General features: G+C 36.3%; 1 protein-coding gene across 1 annotated transcript; it reads left to right on the top strand.

The window, feature by feature from the left end:
- Positions 1–1119: 1119 nt before the first annotated feature.
- Positions 1120–1804, top strand: MRPL11 (mitochondrial ribosomal protein L11). The gene has a single exon (XM_011098662.3). It carries the CDS (start codon positions 1170–1172, stop codon positions 1635–1637), a length of 468 nt encoding a protein of 155 aa, XP_011096964.1. The 5' UTR covers positions 1120–1169; the 3' UTR covers positions 1638–1804.
- The last annotated feature ends 11301 nt before the right edge of the window (positions 1805–13105 follow it).

Here is a 13105-nt window from a genome sequence, read left to right as displayed (position 1 = left end):
CCATTCTCACTACTCAAGCAGCAGTTGGTTGAATTGGCATATCTTCTTATAACATTGACACATCACACCACATATGATCTAAGCTATTAAGAAATTTCGCAGTGTTTGTGTTTCCCACTACTCTTAAATCTACTCACTTTCCCTATGAGTTTAACTATTGATTGCATGTATGCAGTGAATGTAATACATCTATGCCAACTTGACTGCATCCACATTGTAATTTAGAGTAAATTATTCTGAAATTTAATATAATTATGAATATTTTTTTATTATTTAAAAAATTATAAATATTTTCTGTTGTATGATAAAATTCTGTAGTTTTTAGTGGAGGTATGAAATTTTTAATTTACCTTTGCTATAAGTTTTTTTTGTAAAATAATTGGTTGGGGTGGATAGAAAATTTAAAAATTTATAAAAATATATCTATTTAGTCCATAAAAAATCAGAAAATTTTTAAAAATAAAATAATATTAAAGTTTTTAGTTTACGCGGGTATTTTGGTCAGTTTATCACTAAAATGGATGGAACTTAACAGAGACTAACGAATTGGGTTACTTGTTAGACAATCGTTATAATCAGGGGGTATTGATATTTTTTTCAAATAATAAAATAATATTTATAATTATATCAAATCTCAGGATAAGACGTTATTTAATTTTCCTTGTATATTACACTGCAGTTGATAGATACTTACTACATGTACAAAAATTATGTATTGAATACTTGCAAGACCCTAGAATCAATATACCACACAAATACCTCATTTAAATTAGTTATTATGGTATATCATTTTTACATGTATATACTAAATAAATATTTGACGATTTAAAATTTATTATAAATAAGAATAAAATATATAAATTAACACATATTTTTAAAAAAATAAATAAGAAAAGAAAACTAACTAAAGTATTATTAAAAAGATAAAAAAAATTAATATTACGGTATCACTGTTATTTGTGAGTGAAAAAGAATTTATTTTTTATATTATATTAGTATAGATTAATAAAAAAGGGAAGAGGAAGAGGAAGAGGAAAGCAACTACTCCATTTGTTCTTGAGAAACTGAGCGTTAGGCCCAACAATGGAGTCCATTATGCTGTGGGCCATCATAAGTCTCCATGCCCACAATCCTTTACCCATTTTTTCTCCCTCTCTCCCAAGGCCTACATGGCGACGCTCAAGGAGATTCTCACTCGACGCCCGGTGGCGGCGACGATACGCCTCACGGTTCCGGCAGGCGGAGCGAAGCCCGCGCCACCGGTGGGTCCTGCCCTGGGTCAATACAGGCTAAATCTAATGGCGTTCTGCAAAGACTTCAATGCGCGGACCCAGAAATACAAGCCCGAAACCCCGATGGCCGTCACAATAACGGCGTTCACGGACAACACCTTTGAGTTCACGGTGAAATCTCCGTCCGTCACGTGGTACCTCAAGAAGGCGGCCGGAATCGAGAGCGGCAGTAGCCGCCCAGGTCACGTGACCGCCTCGACCATTACCCTTAAGCACGTTTACGAGATCGCCAAGATCAAGCAGAGTGATCCGTACTGTCAGTATATGCCGCTTGAGTCCATCTCGAAGTCCATTATTGGGACCGCGAATTCCATGGGAATTAAGGTTCAGAAGGAGCTCGATTAGTTTGAAACCTCTGTACTTGTTCGAAGTTATTGTAGTGATATGTGTTCTTAGAACTGCGATTGATGGGCAATCTGTTAACACTTGAACTGCAGTATTTCATTTTCCAATTTTAGACGGAGGTAGCGTTTTTTGCTGGCGTGTGCAAAAGAACGTGCTTTTCTTTCAAATGAGTGCTTCTATTGTATGTTCTGCATTTCTCCGTCGGATTAGTTCGGTTGTGCTTCTTGCGTGAAAGCTTTAGACAAGAATGATAGTTGACTAAGAAATTTGTGTTGCAAAAATTTTCTTGAGTGCCAAACTTGTTATAGCTCTGGTATACTCTACTCCGGCAGGCATTGATGTAATGTACAATAAGTGGCTGGCATGTGAGTTTGGCTTTAGATTTTAGTTAAGGAGCTCCATTGATTCTGATCTCCTTACAAATAGTTGTGGGTTTCTTCTTTTGAAAATTTATTTTCTTGTACCTTTGATCTCTGCGAAGTCCACTGATGTTCACTACTTCGGTAAGAAGGCTAACTATGCTGTGAAGGTCAGTGGACTCAAGATAGACCCATATCCAATTTCTAGAGGCAATAATACCACCTTCCAGATTGCTGCAGCTACAAATGAAGCAATATATGGTGGGAAACTGGTATTCATGTTTTGTAATATGGATTTCACATCCACAGTGAGGACCGTGATCTTGGTGCAGAGATGTCATGCCCTGTTTCTATTGGCGATTTCGTGGTCTCTCGCTCCCAAGAATTACCTGGAATTATGCCACCTGGTTGCCACACGCTGAAAATGTCAATGGTTGAACACAAGAAGCAATTGATGTGCATTACTTTTGAGTTCACAATTGGTTTCGTAGCAAAGAGAACCCTAAAGCTGACATCTAAATGCCTAAGGATTGGTTCCTTTTCCCTCCTTCCAGTCTTTAGATTTTGAACACATTTCCTATTTTTTTTTTATGTGCTGCACTGCATAACTCTACTCCTGTCCCTTATGTACCGTAATTATGCATATAAACCACTTTCTAGACCCAATGCTGAGGTTGTGATTTGTCTGCATTGCGTCCTCCTTATAAATAAGGAAAATATCTGGTTGCCATTCTCTCTCTAAAGACAAAAGATGGTTTTGGAGATTGGGAGATGTCTCAATCAGTGTAGAAGTGGAGAGATTGTGATTATACTTGAGAGTTTTGGCTTAGATAGTAATAGTACTTGGTATGCTGGAAAATCTCTTAAAATGACGAGTTGCTGTTGGAGTAGCATCTCTCAAGTTACTTTGTTTTTGATATGTAGTTCCCTTGATAGCAGCATCCCATAGGCAAATTGGAGGATGGAGCCCATGTATCCTTTCTTTGGTTGACTTCTATGAGAGATATTATTCATTTCTCATGTGAACCAAGGCAATCACGAGTTCTGGAGCTAAGAGGACCCAGAACCATGTTAGATATGACATACTGGATAAAGTTTTCCTAGTTTGATCTTTCTGCAGCATGACCCAAAAGCTTTGGTTTTAGGGTCTTTTCTCGTGTGGTCAAGGTAACTGTATGCATTTATTTATTTGTTTATTGTCTTCAATATGTGATGGACTTCCTCTGATCTCCTGATTGATGGTTAAATTGTTGCATATCCTCATTAATCAACCACAGGTTAGCATCTCTACCAATATACAATGTATTGTAACCAAAGGCCTCGAATGATAGGACATATTTTTCTTTTATTAACGCAGGACTAGCAGCTGGAAAACAGATTGTTTCCTTAGACGTTTCATTGAATGTAAACCAATGCTAAAATATATCTTATGCCCTTCTTTGGTTTGTCTGGTGAAGCTTATTGAGAGATGAGGTCTCATTGCTTAAGGTTCCAGTTACAATCCAATTATATCTATTACTACAATGGATTATTAATGAATTAAGAAATTCTTGCTAAGAATTTTCTCTGATGCGAGGGAATTCATGAATCTGCACACTCTTTGTTTTGGCTCGTTTGTTGTACTCTTGTGGATGTTCATGCCATTCTGTTGGCATCATTTAATAGCATGCCTTAAGTGTCTTGCCACTTTTTGGTTCTTCCTGTTCTTGGGGTCCTAGATCTCGCTAAACCTAGAGCAGAATCTTGAAGTTGCCATCTCATATCTATGTTGGGCTGCACATCAGAGGTTTCAACTACTGCTGCTAATCTAGGTGAGCATTTCTTGATTTAATATCAAGCAAAGATCAGTTGACAAATGCAGGTATTCCTTTATGCTTGTGTCCCAGGATTTTTTCCAGGTCTTTTAACCCAGATGAAGTGCCTCTCTCACTACATGTAAAAGTTACTTCTAAACCATCACTACATATACTAAAGAAAAGGAAGAAACAACGGGAATTCGACTATAAATAAACGTTTTCTATATTATTATAAAAGGTACGGATGGTTCAAAAAGTCATTTAAAATTCTTGTATGACATATTATAGTTTATTAATATATTGTAATTATTAAGTCATTTATAGTTATTGATATATATAAGAATGATGACCGACTTATTACTCTTGTTTATTTTGAAATATTATGTAGTTAACATAAATTTATTCGAATCATATGAACTAATTTTCTTAGAATTAAACAAAACAATTACTTAATACATAAAGACATAGATTTTGATAACAAAATTAGTGTTGTTTAGTAAATTAAAGTATATTAATGACCACAAATACATGTTATAATTCATTAATTGAACTTGGAACATTTTAATGATATGTACACATGATAAGCTACGACCTAGTGTATTTTGCATAATTCAAGCAACTTTTATTTATTTTCTCATTGTTAACTACATCTACCAAAAACTTAGAAAGAAAGGGAAAAATGAAACTTTTGAGACAGAATGACAATACATCAATTGAAATTGGTGACGAAAATGAGGTCTCTACTAAACAAAGTCAGAAGAGAAAAAGAGGATTGCTTTATAAGAAAAAACAAGAACAATTTGAGATTCAATTTTCAAGTGATTGAAGAAGAAACTCTTAATAAGTTGAAACGAAAGTACATGATAAGTTTCATTAAGAGAAGCAAGAGAAAGACATTACCAATGATCAAGATAAAAAAGACTGAGACTAAGCCAAGGAGACTATGACAAGGATAGTTGTGGCCTTGACAATGAGACTAAAGGTCCCTCTAAAATCAAGGCTTGGAATTTGTGTGTATTCTTTAGCAACTAGTCGTGATTTAAATCTATTCACACTCTTATTTTCTTTATACTTGGTCTTATAATCCCATTTTTGTACTTACAACATTAGCACTCAGTGGGCGATGAACAAGAGACTAGTTTTCTTATGTTTAAGTGCATAAATTTCTTCTTGCATGCCTTCTATTCAATTTGCAAATTTAAGTGCTGTTTTTGAAGTTTTAGGCTCAATACATGAATATTGGGATGTGATGGAATAGTGGAACAAATATAAATCTTTAAAGTGAGAAGAAGGACGTCTTTCTCTGGGTATCGAGAAGATGTTTGATGTATCATGAGATTAATAGTTGTTGCGTGTTCAATTTTATCAAAAAATAAAGGCATATTATCTGTAAAAACATTATAATTAAGAGAAAATAAAGGTTCTGTTTCATTTTCCCATTCAGAAGTATTGGTGATAGAATCTTGATTCTGTGGTAAAGGTGGTGGTGTTGGAAAAAAATATTTGGTTTCAAGTAATAGAAACGACGTTTTGAAATAGTACAATCGGATTAAGGAATCAAAAGCAATAAAACTTCGTTGGAACAAATAACATAAAGCAATTAGAAACGCTATTTATGACAAGAAATTTAAATCGAAAACTTACAATGAGAATTGTATCGTAACAATTCTCAGTCCAATTAAAGTTGTTAATTTAACCGAATCGCAGAATTGCTGTTTGCCTTGAAGAAAATATACGCTCCATATCAGCAGCGCACTGGGTTCAACATAATTTCTCCCAGGATAAGACGGTTACAGTTTTTTTGGTTTTAGCACTATACGAAGAACACCTCGATCAAACACTCAGAAGCTTATTGAAACAAGAGACTCAAATATCAAAATTTCAAAGAAATACAAATGCCAAGTGAAAGAGGGCAATCGAGAGAGTGTTTAGGGAGAAGTGAGAATGTTGTGTTGTGGTGTTTTCCAAATGAAGAATTGCATGCCTTTATATAGGCATGCCAAGAAACCAACCATAAAGAGGGGAATAAATGCAGCCATAAAGTCCTTGAATTGACCAAGAGAAACAACCATTTTTGGTCAAGAAACGGATGGTAATTTGCAATGAGATAATGGCCATGATGAGGAGAAATAACAAGGCCATAATACCTCTTCAATTATGTGAGTTTCTCCATTTGAAAAAATCAAATTCAACAATCCTCGACAAACTCATAGATTTGAACTCACGTTTCCATGACTTGCTTTCAACAATAGTATCTTCCTGTTTGAACCACTCTCTAAGTTATCTGACGTCAGTTATCTCCAGGTTAAATGGAACTAAGCCTTGAATTTAAGCCTGTGAGTGTGACAATGTCTGTCAGTAACAACAAGCCACCAGCTTTGTGTTGATCTTTAGGGTTGACACTTAGGCCATGTGTCCTGATCCTATTCATGAATGCTTTCAGGAATAACTCAATTCCTTAGTTGCGGCCAAACAAACAACTCGAAAGCACCCCAATGGGTTTTGTCAGGACAACTAGTGTATCTAGCCAGTTTAGAGACAAAAAAAGATATATCTGGTCTCGTGCCATTTGCCAAATACTGTAAGCTCCCAATAATTTGGGAATACCTTAGCTATGCAACCAGAACACTACTTTCATTTTTCAATAAAGCTACAGAAGGATTTAACAATTCTATTGTTTTGATAACCAAATTTCTCAATTATCTTCTCAACATAATGAGATTGAGAAATGGCTATCCCATTAGTTGACCGAGTCAACTTGATGCCAAAAATCACATCAGCCTCACCCATATCCTTCATTTCAAAATTATTTTTCAAAAATGACTTGGTTTCGCTAATAATATCTAGACATGATCCTATTAATAGAATATCATCCACATACAGGCATAGAATTATCATTTTATCTCCTTTAACCTTGCAGTATATACATTTATCATTCTCATTTTCAGTGAAGCCGAACGCAAGAATAGTTTTATCAAACTTTTCATGCCACTGTTTGGGTGCTTATTTAAGTCCATATAGAGACTTAACAAGTTTGCAAACTTTATGCTCGTTACCATGAGCTACAAACCCCTTAGGCTGATCCATGTAAATTTCTTCCTCGAGTTCACATACAAGAAGGCTGTTTTCACATCCATCTGATGAATCGGGAGATTATACACTGAAGCAAGTGCTATAAGCACCCGGATTGTAGTCAATCGCTACCGGGGAATAGGTATCAAAATAGTCTATTCCCTCTTTTTGTTAAACCCTTTAGCCACCAATCTGGCTTTAAACTTATCTATGGTCCCATCAGGTTTCAGTTTCCTTTTAAAGATCCACTTACACTCAATAGTAGTACACCCCGGAGGGAGATCGACTAGCACCCACGTTCCATTGGAAACAATGGAGTCCATCTCACTTTTGACAGCTTCTTTCCACTGCTTGGCTTCTGAAGAAGCCATAGCATCTTTGAAAGTGATCGGATCATCCTCGATGTTGTAAGTGACAAAGTCACTTCCAAAATCCTTGATAATCCTAGCTCTCTTACTTCGTCTAGGTTCATCTGATTCCTCATGAGTTTGATTAGAACTACTAGAACTAACCCCCACATTTGACATCTTTTTCACATGTTCAGGAATAGATGTGGAGGCAAGTGAATCATCAAGCCAAACATTTGAAGGTATTCCTGTTTTTTTAAAGGAAATACATCTTCTAGGAATACAACATCACGAAATTCGACTATTGTGTTGACCTCAATGCCTGAAATTTCTGATTTAATAACCAAAAATCTTAAGGCATAACTTGTCTCCACATAGCCCAAGAACACAACATCGACAGTCTTAGGATCCAATTTCTTTCATTTGTGTTCTGGGACTAGTACTTTTGCTAGGCACCCCCACACTCGAAAGTATTTGAGGCTTGGTTTCCTACCTTTTTCCACAACTCGAAAGGAGTACTCGTATTGTGTTTCAGAGGGATTCTATTCAGAATATGGCAAGCCGTATTCAAAGCCTCTCCTCACAAATAGTTTGGTAACCCGGAGGTTAGTAGGAGACTGTTAATCATATCTTTGAATGTTCTATTCTTTCATTCAGCCATTCTATTAGACGAAGGGGAATACGGAGGAGTCTCTTCATGAATAATGGCAAAAGTTTGACAATATTCATTGAACTTACTCGACTCATACTCTCCTCTATCAGATCTTAGTCTTTTAAGTTTCTTACCAGTTTGGGTTTCTGCTTCATTTTTAAACAAAATAAATTTGTCTAAGGCTTCATCCTTATTATTTCATGAGAAACACATAACAGTATCTACTGCAATCATCTATAAAGGTGAAAAAATATCGTTTACAATTCCTGGTCAAACTTCATTGAACTTACAAATATCAATGTGAACTAAATCAAGTATTTTCGAATCCCTTTCAATTGATTGATATGGCTTCCTAACTTGTTTAGCTTCTACACAAACTTGGCATTTGTGACTTCGTTCAATATTTTGACTAGGAATTAAATTCAAATTCATCATTCATTTGATCGAATTGAAATTTAAATGGCCTAACCTACTATGCCACAGAGTAGAAGATTCAACATTCAATAAAATAGAATCAGAAACATCAATTTTATTATTATCAACTCGAACTTTGAACAAGCCATTGTCTTAATAGCCTTTACCGACAAAAATACCAAAATTTTGAATTACAGCTTTATTAAATTTAAAACCAATTCATATCCATCCCTAACTATTACAGAACCACTAATGATATTTCTTTTGACAGTGGGTACATGAACTTTTTTTAGCGATAGAATGCGCCCTGAAGGAAACTTCAAGTCCACGCTTCCTACCCAAGTACTTCAGCTGTATTGGAGTTTCCAATGTTTACCGTCCTTCCACTGATGGCCTGATAAGACACAAAGAGAGATTTATCAGCACAAATGTGCACATTTGCTCCAGTGTCAATCAACCAATCATACAGTTCGTAAATAGTCAAGAGTTCGGGTTGTACAGATACATACCCATCAGTTGCTCCTGAGGTGCTAGCACCGCTAAAACCTCCCACAACTATGTTGACAACTGCCTGCTCAGTCTTGGCCTTTTTATTAGGAGAAAGCTTGGCCCAATGTCTAACCTACCCACAGTTCCAACATGGTTTGTTTGCTTTTGGTTTTTTATTTTTGGAGGCCTTGCTTTTATTGATGGCTTTCGAATTCGAGTTAATCTTATTCACTTTCTGTTTCTCCATTATATGATTGGCCCTTGGTTGATGTTCAACATGCATCTTGTGCGTTTGATTTCTACGTTCTTCCTCAGTGCTGATAGCAATCATAAGATCATCCATATACAATCTCCCTTTCTGATAGTTGAGTGTCATGCCAAAATTTTCCCATGATTTGGGAAATTTGTCCACTATGGACATGACCAGAAACTTCTCGGGAAGCTTCATCTCAGCATCAGCCCAAGCATGCTCAAGGTTGATAATCTCATGAGTCTGTTCAGCTACAGACCGGTCCTCAACCATTTGATACCTCATGAACTTGGAAACAGAATACTTTTCGAGGTCTTGCTCTTCAGTATTATATTTCCGGTCCAATTCATCCCACAGAGACTTAGCAATGTAAGAATCAGAACAATAGACATCGAAGAGCATATTTGAAAAGGTTGACAAAATTGCTCCTCTGCCTATTTGATCCCTTTCAGTCCACTTCACTATCTCAGCAGTTTTGGGATCGGTATCAGTAGGTTCAGGCCTGATCACCTGAATTACTGACAAGAGTCCTTTCATCGTCAACCAAATTTTCATTCGTTTTTGCCAGTGTTTGAAAAATTGGCCCAAAAACTTGTCCGATAAACCGGTCAAGTCGACCTTTTGTGTGAAGAAAATTGCAATAGAAATCGGCTCGGCTATCTTTAGTATTTTAGGAAACTAAAAGTAATGTTTCAAATAAAGAGTTTGAAAATAGCGTTTTCCAAAACAGTACCAACAACAAAATCCGATTTCTCAAAATATGTATATTTTCTTCTAGATTGTTGGAAAAAAATATTTGGTTTCAAGTAATGGAAATGATGTTTTGAAATAGTACAATTGAATTTAAAAATCAAAAGCAATAAAACCACGTTGGAACAAGTAACATAAAGCAATTAGAAACACTATTTACGACAAGAAATTTAAATTGAAAATTTACAATTAGAATTGTTTCATAACAATTCTCAGTCCAATTAAAGTCATTAATTTAACCGAATCGCAGAATTGCTGCTTGCCTTGAAGAAAATATATGCCCCGTATCAGCAGCGCACGGGTTCAACGTAATTTCTCTCAGGATAAGACGGTTACAGTTCTTTTGGTTTTAGTATTATACCGAAGAACACCTCAATCAAACACTAAGAAACTTATCGAAACAAGAGACTCAAATATAAAAATTTCAAAGAAATACGAATGCCAATTGAAAGAGGCAATCGAGAGAGTGTTTAGGGAGAAGTGAGAATGTTGTGTTATGGTGTGTTCCAAATGAAGAATTGCATGCCTTTATATAGGCATTCCAAGAACCCAACCATAAAGAGGGGAATAAATGCAGCCATAAAAGTCCTTGAATTGACCAAGAGAAACAACCAATTTTGGTCAAGAAACGGATGGTAATTGCAATGAGATAATGGCCATGATGAGGAGAAATAACAAGGCCATAATACCTCTTCAATTCTGTGAGTTTCTCCATTTGAAAAAATCAAATTCAACAATCCCCGACAAACTCATAGATTTGAACTCACGTTTCTATGACTTGCTTTCAACAATGGTACCTTCCGGTTTGAACCACTCTCTAAGTTATCTGACGTCAGTTATCACCAGCTTAAATGGAACTAAGCCTTGAATTTAACCCTGTGAGTGTGACGTCTGTCAGTAACAACAAGCCACCAGCTTTGTGTTGATCTTTAGGGTTGACACTTAGGCCATGTGTCCTGATCCTATTCATGAATGCTTTCAGGAATAACTCGATTCCTTAGTTGCGGCCAAACAACGACATTCACTTAGTTGGGCATCTCCAGGGATGCACTGCTAGCATCTCGTCTTATAAGACTTGACCCTATTCAGAGATGAACTCTTACTATACTTGCAGTAGCAGCACCTTCCAGAATTTAAGGGGATAGACTCCAGATACAAAGTATCAGTCTATTTGGTACTCTGACATACCCTTACGACTTGTTGATACCACATTGAACCTTCTTTGTGGGATCTCCACTCAAAAGGTTGGGTTGCCGTCGTAGACATATCACTCATGGATTTTCAGTCTCATCCCCAATCTGGACTTATGAACTTGTGACAGATTCAGTCCTTTTGTCAAAGGATCAGCCACATTGTCCTTTGTTCCCACAAAGTCAATAAGAGCTCATGCAGAACACCCTTCTTATTTCTATCGAACGTACCATAACCTAGAACTTACTCCCGAAAGACATACGGCTAGACATCCACTAGCACATGTTATTACATGAAATTCAAAACAAAACCTGATAAATCCCTCAGCTCATAAAATATGTTGTCATGCTACTTGAGTTGTTGATAGACACTTTAAATACAATGATCTTTGACAATACCAATTATTGATAAGCGTGTTCATTCCACACTATCTCCATATCTATGTAACAGCCAACAACAAAAAACCAGGGGGATGTTATAAATTTTTCTTTTTTCTGACCTGGTTACAAAGTCAATAAGAGCTATAATACCTCTTCAATTCTGTGAGTTTCTCCATTTGAAAAAATCAAATCCAATAGGTGGTTCTTAAGTCGAAGCAGTTTCATAGAATGGTGCATCTTAATTTTTACAGTTTTAATTTAAAATCATGACACCAAGTCGTGATCCAAGATCACGACTTGGCATTTTTCCTTTTTTATTCGTTTAAATAATTTTGTATAATTTAATTATATATAATTAATTTTTATCAACATATTAAAATTCAAAAAATTATAAAATTAATATTGTATTAATTTTAAAAATTACAATTAAGTGTACAAATATAATAGCTAATATTTTTGTACAATTGTAAAAAATACAAGAAGTATACAGTTATTCCTGGCAACCCGGTACCGGTACATCTGATTGTGTTGAAGAAATTTTTTATTGGGCTTGTTGTCGTGCACGCGTTTGCGCCCAATCCATCTCGTTGTGAATACGTGTTGTTTGATTTTGACCAGGGCACGAAGAGATGCGAATAGTAGGATCGTGGACCAACTCAAATTCCTGTACATCCCAATAATCTTCAGAATGCATAGGTTCAAATGACTTATAATATGTATTCTTATAAGCCATTATATCGTACTAATCCTTCAACATTGATGCAACATTAATCACGTATGCACCACATACCTTTTGAGCGTGACTGCAAGGACTACCAAATTGAGTCCACTTGCCGCAAGAACATTCTCGATTCGCAAATTTGACAATATGGGTGTTGACTCCATATCCACTGTGACGTCTTGTAACAATCGAGGCGGACTGTTGGAATTGATGGTATTTGGTGATGGTATGCTCAACAGAGTTTCGATGCCAACATCTTATGTGTAAAATCCGTTTATAGTTGGTTGTTGGCCAACATTACAGAACTTCTCGCTAACCTCTCATGGAAATAATGGACACTTAGCTGAAACGTCATCTCAGCAATTGCTATCAACGGTAGGCGGCGAGCGCCTTTCAATACTCCATTTATGCATTCTGACATATTTCTCGTCAGAATTCCGCATCGCCATCCACCGTCATGATAGGCTGTCCATTTTTCCTTGTCGATTCTATCTAACCACTGAAATGCCTCTAGTTTGTGGCTCTTTATCTCCTCTATAATGCGATTGAATTTTCTGATCTGATATTCAGAGCCAGCTTTCCAACAAAGATCCTTCAACACAATATTTTTGTATTTACTATTGAAATTGGAACACACATGCCGCAAGCAATATCGGTGCACGCCGTTAGGTGGCACAAAATCCGGACATTCACGTACAACTCTGGTGATACCAGCATGGCGGTCAGAAATAAGGCAGATACCCCGTCGCCCTCGTATAATGTGTCTGCTCAATTATCTAAGCAACCACTTCCAAGATAAATGTGATTTTTCATCTATAATTGCAAAAGCAAGAGGGAGTACCTATTGATTTCCATCAATGGCAGCAGCAATCAACATCTTGTGCTTGTACTTTGTATATAGATCGGTTCCATCTACACTGATAAGTTTGCGATAGTGTTGGAACCCTTCAATACACGGCTTGAACGCCCAAAATACATATCCTTTCACATATGCACCGGTTGATGTGTCGTGGGCTTTGTGTTGCCATTCAACAATCGTTCCTGGAT

Source organism: Sesamum indicum, linkage group LG13 (genome assembly GCF_026168435.1).
Source record: "Sesamum indicum cultivar Baizhima isolate 11 linkage group LG13, ASM2616843v1, whole genome shotgun sequence".
Lineage (NCBI taxonomy): Eukaryota > Viridiplantae > Streptophyta > Magnoliopsida > Lamiales > Pedaliaceae > Sesamum > Sesamum indicum.
The sequence above is the reverse complement of the archived record's forward strand: the minus strand, read 5'-3'. Positions and strand labels throughout refer to the sequence as shown.

Coding starts and splice junctions, on each gene's coding strand:
- MRPL11 (XM_011098662.3), top strand. CDS start 1,170: ATGGCGACGCTCAAGGAGATTCTCACTCGACGCCCGGTGGCGGCGACG.